We start from the raw sequence: 14,706 nt of genomic DNA on the forward strand, positions 1-14,706 counted from the left end.
TGATGACGTCACCGGGCGGAGTTGGGTGGCAAACACACTCAAATAAAATGGCGGATTATACCGACGTTAGCGACCGAGCATAACACGGCTTTTCGGTAAGTTTATCATTGTCAAATGCAACGAAAGTCATTTTTATGTTAATATTGTGGCTCGAATGGTTCGACTTTAGATCGTTATTTTGCATAGTTATTCTGGGAGTGACGATTTTGTTTCCGCCGTTTCGACCGAACACCAGTGTCTTTTTCCAGTCGCCTGCCCTGGAGACGGGTGATGTTTTGTTGAAGATCGGGCCAACATCGTCTACGGTATTGAAACCGTAGCTGTAAATATTCATCAAATTGTATCATCATTTTGTACATTATACAATAACTCTTTATTAAAGTAATTGAGCTGATTTGGACTGGAATAATATATTTTTTATTGGAACACATCGCAATAGCATTGATCAGGGTATCTGTGTAAGGGCTAAAAATAGAAATTTGGCTGCGCATGCGCCGGCGCCATATTGAATTGCGGACAATGTAGTGCAGTGTTGGATCGTCGTCGCCGTTACTTTCCACTTCACTTCGCTTCCGCAAGCGACCAGGGCCGGATCGTCCAGAAATCATCGTCTTACATTACTAAGAAAGGACTGTTATTGGACATTATGGTTACAACAAAACATTGCTGCCATGGAAATTGTAAGAGTGACTCTCGATACAGTGACCGATACAGTGACCGGGACTACATGAAAAATGTTATTTTTCTTCGATTTCCGAAGCCACACCGGAACCTAGACAAATGCAAGACGTGGGTTCATGCTTGTGGACGACAAGATTTCTCAGTGGAAAGTATTAAGAAAGATACATACATATGCAGCAAACATTTTGTTTCAGAAAATGGGCCTTCCGATGAGCACCCTGATCCTATACCGGCGACATACAATGGGGAACAGGTACGACGATTTAAAGTAATAGTTGCACTGAGTTGTAAATAGTACTGTAGCTGTTAGTCACTGTACTTTAATCATATCCGGTTTATTTAATTTCTTTTGTTCGTTTTAAATTTTAGATACAGCGTTTTTCTAGAAAAAGAAAACCTCCAAAACCAAGAGATGGTGTTCCAAAATCTGCAAAGCAGCAACGAATGGATGTTTCAAGTGCAGCAAGTGGTCTACTGCTTCTTGCTACAGACACTATGACAGGTGAGGTTCACTCATGTCTTAATGTAAACCTTGACATAATATAATATTTTCCAAGACGTCCAATTAGACAAATTAATCAAAATAAACTGTTTCTTCTTCCTTCTAAATTGTAATTTATACTATTTTTTTTATAGAACCACATACTACTGAAGCGATTTGTAATGGGACCCCAGTCAGTGATTTAGCTGTATCAACCACCCAACCTGCCAATGGTCAGTGCACTCCAGATTCGAGTAAGGACAATAAAATAGAGACAGTTGATAAAGGTGTTCAAACAGACTTCAAGAGCCAGGAGATTGACTTGCTCATCCGTTTGCGAGTTGAAAACACAGTCCTCAAAAATGAGTTAACACTACTGAAAAATTCTGATCACATTTCCCCAACTTCAGTGGAAAAACGTTATTTCAGTGTAAATGATGTTGAGGGTAATGAAGCTAAATGCAAATTTTATACTGGTTTAACATGGCTTCAGTTTATGAGCCTGTGGAACTTTTTGGGCCCAGCACGAGACAAACTGCTGTTTTGGAAACGAGATTATAATAATGAAGAAGCATCTCCAAATTTGCGTCGTGGGCCTGAACGTAAACTTGATTCAATGAATGAACTTTTTTTGACACTTGTTAGACTTAGGGTAGGATTATTACATCAGGATATTGCATATAGATTTGGTATCTCAAAGGGTCATGTTACAACTGTAGTTACAACGTGGATACAACTTTTGTATAAGCAGTTTTCTAGATTAAGAAGTGATATGTTTCCTTCAAGGGATATTGTAAAACGCAACTTACCAGCATGTTTTAAGAAATTTAGAGATATTCGTGTAATAATTGATTGTTCTGAATTTTTTGTTTATCAGTCTACCCATTTTAAGCAGCAGGGCAATATGTATTCTAGTTATAAGAACCATGTTACTTATAAGGTACTCATAGGTATTGCTCCATCAGGGGCAATCACTTATGTGTCTGATGCTTTTGAAGGGTCAATTTCAGATAAGGAAATTGTTCAGAAGTCAGGTTTTCTTGATTTGCTCAGCGAAGGTGATTTGATCCTTGCAGACAGGGGTTTCACAATCAGGGACTTACTATTTGAAAAAAAAGCAGACCTAAATATTCCACCATTCTTAGGGAATAGAGATAAATTGTCAGCAGCTGAAGAGATTCAAACTAAACAGATTGCTAGAGTAAGAATACATGTAGAGCGTGCTATTGAACGCATTAAAAAGTTTAGATTACTAAAAAAAAAAATTCCACTATCTCTACAGCCAGTGTTTTCACAAATGGTGTTTGTGGCTGGTTGTCTTGTTAACTTTCAGGAGCCCATTGTTCGCTGAAAGAATCAAACAAAGTGTATTATTAATTAATACAGTTGATTTGTCATAGTACAAGTATGCAATGTATATTTATCATTCCACAATAATATTTAGTCACATTATAATCCACTCCTAAAGTAACTTTCATGTGTCACACTGTACTTGATTCAGTCATTCTGGTGCTCACAATTAATTTAGTCTGTCTCGGTCACAAGAAAAAATAATGAATTTTACCGGTACCTGACTGAATTAAAAGTTATCATGGTATTGCATATGAAAAACAAACAGAACACTATTAGTTGAACACAAAAAATATCAAGCTTTATTACTTATGTAATTAAAATAATACATTATTTACAAATGTAATTGAAATGTGTAAATAAAAAAATGATACTTGTAAGTGATACTTTCCCAGGTCATATCTCTGTGTACTTAATCAATGGACAACATTGACAGTCTTCGTGGTATTTTCATTTAAAAAAATTCTGGGACAAGCTTGTTTCTATGAAAATTTATAAGCCGTTTGCTGATATTTGCAAACAAAATGGCATCAAACTGTAGTTGTTCACATGTCATCCCATTGGGTGTCCACACAACAAAATAACATGTTTTGGTCTCCAGGATTCCCATTTGCATTTGGCACTGATAATAATAAGAATGATTTCTTTTTAACTTTAATTCTGAATCTAGGCAAAAGTTTTTTACTTGTTTAAAACTCAAGTCTTTTTCGAAAGTATCTGGTTTACTGGCTTTCAGTGAATATGGGCACTTTATTTCCAATACACCAACTATGTTGTTATCCATGTCCATCACAATGCCATCAGGGGATGCACCAAGTCCTGGATGCTTGCTATTTGTCCACATTCCTGATTCCTTTACTTTCAAATCCTGGTGTCTATCCTCAAACTGCTTCCTGGCTTTGTGTTCATTTGAGTGACCCCAATGCATTGCTGCTGTAGAAACTGGCTTTTCCCACAATTTACCACCAACAATGCTTTCAGCACCACTCTCAGATTTACAAATAAATATTTGCTTACATTGAGATGCAGTGACTCTCACACGTCGCTCATTGTGCCAATATCTATCACCTTGCCCTGCTGTCAGTTCGTTGATGCCATTCACTGTGATGTTTTGAAGCAGTAAATCACGTTGTGCTGTAAGGTGTTTCATGTGATCATCTGTTATTGTGTAATCATCATAGTGGATTGGAATGATAGTTTCCCACATTGATGGTAAGGCATTGTGGGAATTTTGTAAGCTGATAATGAACTCATTTTTAGCTCTTGTATCGAGCTCATCATTGCGGAGTGAGGGGGGTCTTGGGTCAAAGTTCATGACATCTGATGTTTTTTTCCTGTTGCTGTAATTCACATCAGTAATTTTCATAGGATTTTTTTTATTCTTCGATCCTCTACCCCATTCTGCCGGTCTGCTGGTACAAGACGACTTTTCATATTTTGCGATATAAAGCAGTAATGCAGTTACATGGCTACACCTTCCTAAGGTGGACGACTTGCACTCACAAGTAGCTTCTTTTACAAAACCAGAGTTGGGAGAAACAGCAATTGTAACTAAATAGCTTACACTTCTCATGCTGGCCTGCACTTTTGCCTTTACATAAAATGTTGCATTTGTTTGTACTGCATATACTTGTAACACATGGCCACTTCTGTAAAACTGTTCCCCTCTTCTAAGGGGTTTAGCTGTATGGCAATCAAGTTCATCTTCAGAGTCATTATTTATGTTATTACCCTGGCTGGCTGGATGACTTTCAACTATATAATAAAATATATGACCATCTGTTATTATAGGCATATTGTCTTCTAGTTCACACAGAGGCTTCCATCCATTAATTGGTAAAATAGTATTAACACTAACAGTAGCACAGGAGCGTGCCTCAGCTTCTTTCGTCTTTAACCAATACCCATCATCTATCCCAGGATCAATAAGCTGTGAAGCACCACAGTCTATGCAATTCTGACACCTGTAAATACATTTAAAAACACCACATTATTATACTATAGTTACTGTAGTTAACCCATATTTGTTTTACCTAACATTAATAAAAACATTGTGTTAACAGTTGGGTAAATAGAAATTTTCTTTGCTGAAGGGACAGACTGTTGTTTTCCAGAGTAGACAGTGTTATAAAAAATGTTTCCTAGTTGTTTTTCACACGTATTCAACAGGGTGTCAATATGATAATATACAGTACATTAGTAGTAGGAAGTAAACATGGTCGCGATCACAGAAAAATACTGTGACCGTGTTTATTTTTACTTGGCTACAATGACTTTTTAATAATAAAACAGATAAAAACAGAAATCCCGACAACAATATGCCATGAATATTGTGTGTACAAACGAACGTAGACCATCCAGAAACAGTTGTGTTATGGTGACCGTTTACAGCCGGCTGTTGCTCTTCCGGTCATGCCAGGAAACATTAAGTCTGGTCTCCGAGGGAAAACATGGCAATTTTAGGTTTTTCAAACAACTAACAGCACATTTTTATTTTTTTTAATTTTTATATGAATGGGGTACAATTATTCTGAAAAATACGATTTCTGGTACACACGATAGGCAAATCGAAATCCCGGTAGTAAATTTCAGCGTACAGATAAATGCAACATCGAACTCACCTTTGTATCAGAATACTCTTTTTTCCACTCGTTTTGAGTCCTCGACATTTCAGCCATCTCTTCAGTTGTTCCACAGAATGTTTTTCGACTAAAGAATATAAAAAAATTGCGCCCGGAACATCGTCCTCGGTCAAAGACATCTCGTTCGTATTCGCTGCCATTTCTATCTGTGCGTACACTTGTTTGTCCGCAACTACGATCAGTGACGTAACATGAATATTAATGAGGTATTGATGACGTATCTCAGTTCAATGCTATTGATCAGGAAATATTTTTTTGCTCCAATTTTCTGCGTCGATGCCGTGGGCCGGTGACCGTTATACAATTTAAAATCAGTTTGCATTGTTTACTATAGCTGTTTACAGTGTTCTAATCATTACGATTTACTTATTTTTTTGTTTCCATTCTAGATAATTATGCTCAGTGATGTAAAATTGAAGCGATGACTGAATGAACGAACCTTGGTTGGCGAAGATGTATCTGGAAGTGTACACATTTGTTGGAAGTGAAAAAAATATTCAATGTAATGACAAAAATTGTAAAATGCTGTGGAATTTCTTTTGCAAATAAAAATATACTAGCAATTTTCTATTAATGGTTTATTCAAGTGGGCAAAATATAATGTACAGAAAGATTGCCCGTAGAGTATCGCTACACTGAAAAGTAAGCAACCGACAGCCTGTATAAAAGGGGGGCTGTGATTGGCTGTTACTTATGCGAGATTTGAACGGGACTTACATAGGCGTCGGATCAGATGTAGTAGGTAGGGCAGAATTAAAAAAAAAATCACAAAATCAAAAACAAAGTAAAATAATAAAATAAAAGGGCATTAATAACAAAAGTAATAAAAAAATAAAATTAAAATAAGTTTATAGCCACAATAATTAAAGCCCGTACACTACATCAGATTTTAATCAGATTGTCTTCATGTGCCATGATTTGAAACATCGCGCGCTCGGTAATTTATACCTGTCAAAACCGACCCCTGGATAAACCGACCTACTGTCAGAACCGACCGATTTATGTAGCCCCGAAATTTCTCCATAGACGCCTATGTTAAAACAACCTGTGAAATCCGACCACTGTTTACTCCGAACACCGACCGCATTGATCGGTCCCAAGTCCAATATTCACACTGAATACATCGACCATCCGACCAGTTGCACCACATCCGCTGTCTAGTAATTCGGTCTGCCCGGCCTAAAAAGTGTGCATTGTGTCCAAATTCCGCAAACGTCACAGAAACAATACCAAATCTCACACTACAAGTAACGTCCCGTGTAAAACAATGGCAACTGATTACATTTTTCACACCACACGCCCACGCATCGCGTGGTGTCTGGACAGTATAATGACCCCGGATATAAACAAATGATGGGGTCATCACCTTCAATTGCGGTGAAGCACACTGCATTATCACTTCTTCAACGCTCAAAAGACATTGAGTTTTCTTCTTTCCATAACGATTCTGATCGACAATTTTGTGTTTTCGAATGTTTCCGTAAAGGGGGCTTCAAGATTGAAATTTATGATGACGAAGAAGCAGACGACAACAAAGAATTCGGAAACCTTATTTAGCAAGTTGCAGACCCGCAAACACAGTGTAGCGTTGTAGAATACCTCCACTTTGATGAACGTATACTGGCTGAAGCAATGTATGATGGCGAGTGGGAGCAACAGATTGTTGAGAATTTTATTGCAGACAAAGAAAACCATGAATCTATAGACAACAATGACATAAATTGCAACGACAGTCAAATTATTGACCCCCCACAACTACAGTGACTTGACGCATGGCGATGTGCTAGACATGTTGACAAGATTACAGAACAAAGACTCCAGTTACTTGACAGATATCCAAAATTTCATAATTCGAACGGAAAACAAAATCGTTGAAAAAAAGATGTTCTTTAAAGTAGACAAAACTTGATGATTTTTTTACATCATAATTTGATTCATTGACTCACAGTTGAGGGACTGTGATTGACTTAACAGCAAAATCGACTGTCTGCATAAATTATGATAATTACATGTAGCTCACGTGAACTTACGTAGTGATGTCAACCAAAATGGACGCCTTCAGTTACGATACGCAATACTTACCCGGCCTGTTTCCGTTGCGTCGGTCTATTGACGGTACTGATTTCGTTATACAGTAAACCTGAGAACGAAACTTCCTATGCAGATTCTGTATACATACTACTCCTCCAGACTGCTAATATAACAAGTGTGAAAACACGAAGTCAATGACTTCGGTTTTCATATTTCCGTCACAAATCGGTAAACAGAACGTGTATTTACTATTGCCCTCAATTTTCCATATAATATTGACTAATTGGTAGAGACGACAATGAAAAGGTTTACTGTATATTATAAGTACATGTTATTATACGGAAATTCTTCTGATAAAATATCAAAATCATTAGTAAAGAAAAGTCGCCGCGACATCACGGGCTTATCTTGTAACCTGTTTACGACACTCCTGTGAAAATCGAAATGTACACGGGTGGTACCGACTTGTATCTCGTGTGAGATTTGAGTTCTTGTGATCTGGTGGGTGAACGTCGGGTTGACTTTACAGTCAAAATCAGATGAGCGGTGAGGAGGAGTAGAGCGTTCTGTAAAAACAATTTTACCGTAGACTCAATTTTAACGACTATTCTGCAGCGTTGTATTTATTATAAATAAGAATCCAAAAATAGAATATGAATACACACATACACTCGATTAAATTTTCTGGACATATATGCGACGCATGAACGAAAATTATCTATTGCAAAAGATATGATTTGGAACTGCCTGTGACGTGTTATCTGAGTGCCGTTTTGTCTTACAGTCAAATACAGAAACAAAAACTGATTTATTTTCTTTTGCCAAGACCTGGTTGTTCATGCATTTCAAGCATGGCATATTTACTTCTTGTACTCTGTGGTGTGTGCTGTGGAAACATCTGATTTCGCGGTTTTGAGCTGTCGAAGTATTTCGCGAAAAATAAAACAAAGGGTAACACCATACGAAGCAGTCAGGCCAATGTCTTGTTGATATCCGAAACTTGGAACCTCTAACAGAACGGTTATTTCCTGCACGCCTACCAGTATTACACAACTACCATTTGCAGCTCATTGCAGTCTGACACTTATTCACTGTACCCCTTCCTTTTTCCAGACTGTCTAGAAAGTTATACAAAAAGTTTCATCCCTTAGAAAACGCAAGTCTTTGCCGTACGATCAAAAGAAAAATGTCCACATAGTAGTAACCAACATCATTCTGGCGTTCCTAACACTGCATTGCTTAGTAGCAAATAATCACGGTAGCGCAATCCGACCATGCTACGTTTCATAATTATTATTATTACTTGGTAGTGATTATTAATAAGGTACAAAAAGTAAACTCATTGAATTGTTCTGAAATGCAAGTAAATTTCAATTTAGTTTCATCGTAAGCGAATGATTCCGGTCGCATGCAGATGCTCGACACCTTATAGGTCAAATCGCTAATCAGCCAGTCAAAATACTCCGTGATGCCAACGTGTTAAAATTACCAAAACGGAGGAGATTTGCCGATGTTCCAGCTCGATCTTTTACCTCTGGTTTTGATGGGAAGACGGCATGTTTTTGTTTTTTTTGAAATCAAAACATTATTTGTTTTCGATGATACACTGACCGTTTGAAGACTAATTTAACATTTTTACGGTGATAACAGCTCATTGTCGAAGCGAAGCTATTAAACCACAATAAACATCGTACTCTTGAATCGGCGTCAATGACTACGGTAAAATTCGTAAGGTTGTGGGTCAGGAGTGAGTGTTGTTTTGACTTGGGTATTGTGTTTTACATTCCAACAAGAAATTTTTGCGTGGTTTTATTTTTGCGTTTTTGGACTCACCGCGAAATTAAAACCAAGCTAATGATTTCTACTTCTACATTCAATTTATTGCAATGGATATCCAAAAGTCCGTAACCTAATGTTATTGAAATTGTTTACTGTCTTACATTGTCATGTCCCAGTGTTACCGATGGTTAGACCATGGAGGTGGTTAGACCATGGAAGGTAGTAACGTTAGTACCTTCCATGGTTAGACATAGACAAACTACGTAACGATAGTGCTGTTTGTAAATCAACAAGCTTTGTAGATTGAATAAACATCTAGGGGATTTACATTTTCGTTTACTCAAACTGTGATTGACAGAAATTTTGCATACATTAGCCACCATTTTAAACTCGTGATTTTCACTGGTCGTGGCACGTTTCGAAATTTGGCTGCGCATGCGCCGGCGCCATATTGAATTGCGGACAATGTAGTGCAGTGTTGGATCGTCGTCGCCGTTACTTTCCACTTCACTTCGCTTCCGCAAGCGACCAGGGCCGGATCGTCCAGAAATCATCGTCTTACATTACTAAGAAAGGACTGTTATTGGACATTATGGTTACAACAAAACATTGCTGCCATGGAAATTGTAAGAGTGACTCTCGATACAGTGACCGGGACTACATGAAAAATGTTATTTTTCTTCGATTTCCGAAGCCACACCGGAACCTAGACAAATGCAAGACGTGGGTTCATGCTTGTGGACGACAAGATTTCTCAGTGGAAAGTATTAAGAAAGATACATACATATGCAGCAAACATTTTGTTTCAGAAAATGGGCCTTCCGATGAGCACCCTGATCCTATACCGGCGACATACAATGGGGAACAGGTACGACGATTTAAAGTAATAGTTGCACTGAGTTGTAAATAGTACTGTAGCTGTTAGTCACTGTACTTTAATCATATCCGGTTTATTTAATTTCTTTTGTTCGTTTTAAATTTTAGATACAGCGTTTTTCTAGAAAAAGAAAACCTCCAAAACCAAGAGATGGTGTTCCAAAATCTGCAAAGCAGCAACGAATGGATGTTTCAAGTGCAGCAAGTGGTCTACTGCTTCTTGCTACAGACACTATGACAGGTGAGGTTCACTCATGTCTTAATGTAAACCTTGACATAATATAATATTTTCCAAGACGTCCAATTAGACAAATTAATCAAAATAAACTGTTTCTTCTTCCTTCTAAATTGTAATTTATACTATTTTTTTATAGAACCACATACTACTGAAGCGATTTGTAATGGGACCCCAGTCAGTGATTTAGCTGTATCAACCACCCAACCTGCCAATGGTCAGTGCACTCCAGATTCGAGTAAGGACAATAAAATAGAGACAGTTGATAAAGGTGTTCAAACAGACTTCAAGAGCCAGGAGATTGACTTGCTCATCCGTTTGCGAGTTGAAAACACAGTCCTCAAAAATGAGTTAACACTACTGAAAAATTCTGATCACATTTCCCCAACTTCAGTGGAAAAACGTTATTTCAGTGTAAATGATGTTGAGGGTAATGAAGCTAAATGCAAATTTTATACTGGTTTAACATGGCTTCAGTTTATGAGCCTGTGGAACTTTTTGGGCCCAGCACGAGACAAACTGCTGTTTTGGAAACGAGATTATAATAATGAAGAAGCATCTCCAAATTTGCGTCGTGGGCCTGAACGTAAACTTGATTCAATGAATGAACTTTTTTTGACACTTGTTAGACTTAGGGTAGGATTATTACATCAGGATATTGCATATAGATTTGGTATCTCAAAGGGTCATGTTACAACTGTAGTTACAACGTGGATACAACTTTTGTATAAGCAGTTTTCTAGATTAAGAAGTGATATGTTTCCTTCAAGGGATATTGTAAAACGCAACTTACCAGCATGTTTTAAGAAATTTAGAGATATTCGTGTAATAATTGATTGTTCTGAATTTTTTGTTTATCAGTCTACCCATTTTAAGCAGCAGGGCAATATGTATTCTAGTTATAAGAACCATGTTACTTATAAGGTACTCATAGGTATTGCTCCATCAGGGGCAATCACTTATGTGTCTGATGCTTTTGAAGGGTCAATTTCAGATAAGGAAATTGTTCAGAAGTCAGGTTTTCTTGATTTGCTCAGCGAAGGTGATTTGATCCTTGCAGACAGGGGTTTCACAATCAGGGACTTACTATTTGAAAAAAAAGCAGACCTAAATATTCCACCATTCTTAGGGAATAGAGATAAATTGTCAGCAGCTGAAGAGATTCAAACTAAACAGATTGCTAGAGTAAGAATACATGTAGAGCGTGCTATTGAACGCATTAAAAAGTTTAGATTACTAAAAAAAAAAATTCCACTATCTCTACAGCCAGTGTTTTCACAAATGGTGTTTGTGGCTGGTTGTCTTGTTAACTTTCAGGAGCCCATTGTTCGCTGAAAGAATCAAACAAAGTGTATTATTAATTAATACAGTTGATTTGTCATAGTACAAGTATGCAATGTATATTTATCATTCCACAATAATATTTAGTCACATTATAATCCACTCCTAAAGTAACTTTCATGTGTCACACTGTACTTGATTCAGTCATTCTGGTGCTCACAATTAATTTAGTCTGTCTCGGTCACAAGAAAAAATAATGAATTTTACCGGTACCTGACTGAATTAAAAGTTATCATGGTATTGCATATGAAAAACAAACAGAACACTATTAGTTGAACACAAAAAATATCAAGCTTTATTACTTATGTAATTAAAATAATACATTATTTACAAATGTAATTGAAATGTGTAAATAAAAAAATGATACTTGTAAGTGATACTTTCCCAGGTCATATCTCTGTGTACTTAATCAATGGACAACATTGACAGTCTTCGTGGTATTTTCATTTAAAAAAATTCTGGGACAAGCTTGTTTCTATGAAAATTTATAAGCCGTTTGCTGATATTTGCAAACAAAATGGCATCAAACTGTAGTTGTTCACATGTCATCCCATTGGGTGTCCACACAACAAAATAACATGTTTTGGTCTCCAGGATTCCCATTTGCATTTGGCACTGATAATAATAAGAATGATTTCTTTTTAACTTTAATTCTGAATCTAGGCAAAAGTTTTTTACTTGTTTAAAACTCAAGTCTTTTTCGAAAGTATCTGGTTTACTGGCTTTCAGTGAATATGGGCACTTTATTTCCAATACACCAACTATGTTGTTATCCATGTCCATCACAATGCCATCAGGGGATGCACCAAGTCCTGGATGCTTGCTATTTGTCCACATTCCTGATTCCTTTACTTTCAAATCCTGGTGTCTATCCTCAAACTGCTTCCTGGCTTTGTGTTCATTTGAGTGACCCCAATGCATTGCTGCTGTAGAAACTGGCTTTTCCCACAATTTACCACCAACAATGCTTTCAGCACCACTCTCAGATTTACAAATAAATATTTGCTTACATTGAGATGCAGTGACTCTCACACGTCGCTCATTGTGCCAATATCTATCACCTTGCCCTGCTGTCAGTTCGTTGATGCCATTCACTGTGATGTTTTGAAGCAGTAAATCACGTTGTGCTGTAAGGTGTTTCATGTGATCATCTGTTATTGTGTAATCATCATAGTGGATTGGAATGATAGTTTCCCACATTGATGGTAAGGCATTGTGGGAATTTTGTAAGCTGATAATGAACTCATTTTTAGCTCTTGTATCGAGCTCATCATTGCGGAGTGAGGGGGGTCTTGGGTCAAAGTTCATGACATCTGATGTTTTTTTCCTGTTGCTGTAATTCACATCAGTAATTTTCATAGGATTTTTTTTATTCTTCGATCCTCTACCCCATTCTGCCGGTCTGCTGGTACAAGACGACTTTTCATATTTTGCGATATAAAGCAGTAATGCAGTTACATGGCTACACCTTCCTAAGGTGGACGACTTGCACTCACAAGTAGCTTCTTTTACAAAACCAGAGTTGGGAGAAACAGCAATTGTAACTAAATAGCTTACACTTCTCATGCTGGCCTGCACTTTTGCCTTTACATAAAATGTTGCATTTGTTTGTACTGCATATACTTGTAACACATGGCCACTTCTGTAAAACTGTTCCCCTCTTCTAAGGGGTTTAGCTGTATGGCAATCAAGTTCATCTTCAGAGTCATTATTTATGTTATTACCCTGGCTGGCTGGATGACTTTCAACTATATAATAAAATATATGACCATCTGTTATTATAGGCATATTGTCTTCTAGTTCACACAGAGGCTTCCATCCATTAATTGGTAAAATAGTATTAACACTAACAGTAGCACAGGAGCGTGCCTCAGCTTCTTTCGTCTTTAACCAATACCCATCATCTATCCCAGGATCAATAAGCTGTGAAGCACCACAGTCTATGCAATTCTGACACCTGTAAATACATTTAAAAACACCACATTATTATACTATAGTTACTGTAGTTAACCCATATTTGTTTTACCTAACATTAATAAAAACATTGTGTTAACAGTTGGGTAAATAGAAATTTTCTTTGCTGAAGGGACAGACTGTTGTTTTCCAGAGTAGACAGTGTTATAAAAAATGTTTCCTAGTTGTTTTTCACACGTATTCAACAGGGTGTCAATATGATAATATACAGTACATTAGTAGTAGGAAGTAAACATGGTCGCGATCACAGAAAAATACTGTGACCGTGTTTATTTTTACTTGGCTACAATGACTTTTTAATAATAAAACAGATAAAAACAGAAATCCCGACAACAATATGCCATGAATATTGTGTGTACAAACGAACGTAGACCATCCAGAAACAGTTGTGTTATGGTGACCGTTTACAGCCGGCTGTCGCTCTTCCGGTCATGCCAGGAAACATTAAGTCTGGTCTCCGAGGGAAAACATGGCAATTTTAGGTTTTTCAAACAACTAACAGCACATTTTTATTTTTTTTAATTTTTATATGAATGGGGTACAATTATTCTGAAAAATACGATTTCTGGTACACACGATAGGCAAATCGAAATCCCGGTAGTAAATTTCAGCGTACAGATAAATGCAACATCGAACTCACCTTTGTATCAGAATACTCTTTTTTCCACTCGTTTTGAGTCCTCGACATTTCAGCCATCTCTTCAGTTGTTCCACAGAATGTTTTTCGACTAAAGAATATAAAAAAATTGCGCCCGGAACATCGTCCTCGGTCAAAGACATCTCGTTCGTATTCGCTGCCATTTCTATCTGTGCGTACACTTGTTTGTCCGCAACTACGATCAGTGACGTAACATGAATATTAATGAGGTATTGATGACGTATCTCAGTTCAATGCTATTGATCAGGAAATATTTTTTTGCTCCAATTTTCTGCGTCGATGCCGTGGGCCGGTGACCGTTATACAATTTAAAATCAGTTTGCATTGTTTACTATAGCTGTTTACAGTGTTCTAATCATTACGATTTACTTATTTTTTGTTTCCATTCTAGATAATTATGCTCAGTGATGTAAAATTGAAGCGATGACTGAATGAACGAACCTTGGTTGGCGAAGATGTATCTGGAAGTGTACACATTTGTTGGAAGTGAAAAAAATATTCAATGTAATGACAAAAATTGTAAAATGCTGTGGAATTTCTTTTGCAAATAAAAATATACTAGCAATTTTCTATTAATGGTTTATTCAAGTGGGCAAAATATAATGTACAGAAAGATTGCCCGTAGAGTATCGCTACACTGAAAAGTAAGCAACCGACA

The 14,706-nt window shown here is 37.1% G+C and overlaps 4 protein-coding genes across 4 annotated transcripts; 2 read left to right on the plus strand and 2 right to left on the minus strand.

The window, feature by feature from the left end:
* Window positions 1-499: 499 nt before the first annotated feature.
* On the plus strand, window positions 500-2,896 carry LOC146735024 (uncharacterized). Its single transcript, XM_085506944.1, has 3 exons — window positions 500-934; window positions 1,051-1,183; window positions 1,318-2,896. Exons 1-3 carry the CDS (start codon window positions 647-649, stop codon window positions 2,511-2,513), a joined length of 1,617 nt encoding a protein of 538 aa, XP_085363070.1. The 5' UTR covers window positions 500-646; the 3' UTR covers window positions 2,514-2,896.
* LOC146735025 (uncharacterized) lies at window positions 2,792-5,377 on the minus strand. Its single transcript, XM_085506943.1, has 2 exons — window positions 5,134-5,377; window positions 2,792-4,476 (listed from the first exon to the last, which is right to left on the minus strand). Exons 1-2 carry the CDS (start codon window positions 5,292-5,294, stop codon window positions 2,967-2,969), a joined length of 1,671 nt encoding a protein of 556 aa, XP_085363069.1. The 5' UTR covers window positions 5,295-5,377; the 3' UTR covers window positions 2,792-2,966.
* Window positions 5,378-9,412: 4,035 nt separating this feature from the next.
* LOC146735026 (uncharacterized) lies at window positions 9,413-11,793 on the plus strand. Its single transcript, XM_085506947.1, has 3 exons — window positions 9,413-9,832; window positions 9,949-10,081; window positions 10,215-11,793. Exons 1-3 carry the CDS (start codon window positions 9,557-9,559, stop codon window positions 11,408-11,410), a joined length of 1,605 nt encoding a protein of 534 aa, XP_085363073.1. The 5' UTR covers window positions 9,413-9,556; the 3' UTR covers window positions 11,411-11,793.
* LOC146735027 (uncharacterized) lies at window positions 11,689-14,274 on the minus strand. The gene is made up of 2 exons (XM_085506945.1): window positions 14,031-14,274; window positions 11,689-13,373 (listed from the first exon to the last, which is right to left on the minus strand). Exons 1-2 carry the CDS (start codon window positions 14,189-14,191, stop codon window positions 11,864-11,866), a joined length of 1,671 nt encoding a protein of 556 aa, XP_085363071.1. The 5' UTR covers window positions 14,192-14,274; the 3' UTR covers window positions 11,689-11,863.
* Between the last annotated feature and the right edge of the window lie 432 nt (window positions 14,275-14,706).

Source organism: Saccoglossus kowalevskii, chromosome 13, assembly GCF_978046115.1.
Source record: "Saccoglossus kowalevskii chromosome 13, keSacKowa6.1, whole genome shotgun sequence".
In the NCBI taxonomy this organism is placed as follows: Eukaryota; Metazoa; Hemichordata; class Enteropneusta; family Harrimaniidae; genus Saccoglossus; species Saccoglossus kowalevskii.

Excerpts from the sequence above, each read along its gene's own strand:
- LOC146735024 (XM_085506944.1), top strand. The coding sequence starts at position 647 with ATGGTTACAACAAAACATTGCTGCCATGGAAATTGTAAGAGTGACTCT. Across the intron at positions 935-1,050 it reads CGACATACAATGGGGAACAG|ATACAGCGTTTTTCTAGAAA; the intron begins GTACGACGATTT and ends TTTAAATTTTAG. Across the intron at positions 1,184-1,317 it reads TGCTACAGACACTATGACAG|AACCACATACTACTGAAGCG; the intron begins GTGAGGTTCACT and ends TTTTTTTTATAG.
- LOC146735025 (XM_085506943.1), bottom strand. The coding sequence starts at position 5,294 with ATGGCAGCGAATACGAACGAGATGTCTTTGACCGAGGACGATGTTCCG. Across the intron at positions 4,477-5,133 it reads AAGAGTATTCTGATACAAAG|GTGTCAGAATTGCATAGACT; the intron begins GTGAGTTCGATG and ends ATGTATTTACAG.
- LOC146735026 (XM_085506947.1), top strand. The coding sequence starts at position 9,557 with ATGGTTACAACAAAACATTGCTGCCATGGAAATTGTAAGAGTGACTCT. Across the intron at positions 9,833-9,948 it reads CGACATACAATGGGGAACAG|ATACAGCGTTTTTCTAGAAA; the intron begins GTACGACGATTT and ends TTTAAATTTTAG. Across the intron at positions 10,082-10,214 it reads TGCTACAGACACTATGACAG|AACCACATACTACTGAAGCG; the intron begins GTGAGGTTCACT and ends ATTTTTTTATAG.
- LOC146735027 (XM_085506945.1), bottom strand. The coding sequence starts at position 14,191 with ATGGCAGCGAATACGAACGAGATGTCTTTGACCGAGGACGATGTTCCG. Across the intron at positions 13,374-14,030 it reads AAGAGTATTCTGATACAAAG|GTGTCAGAATTGCATAGACT; the intron begins GTGAGTTCGATG and ends ATGTATTTACAG.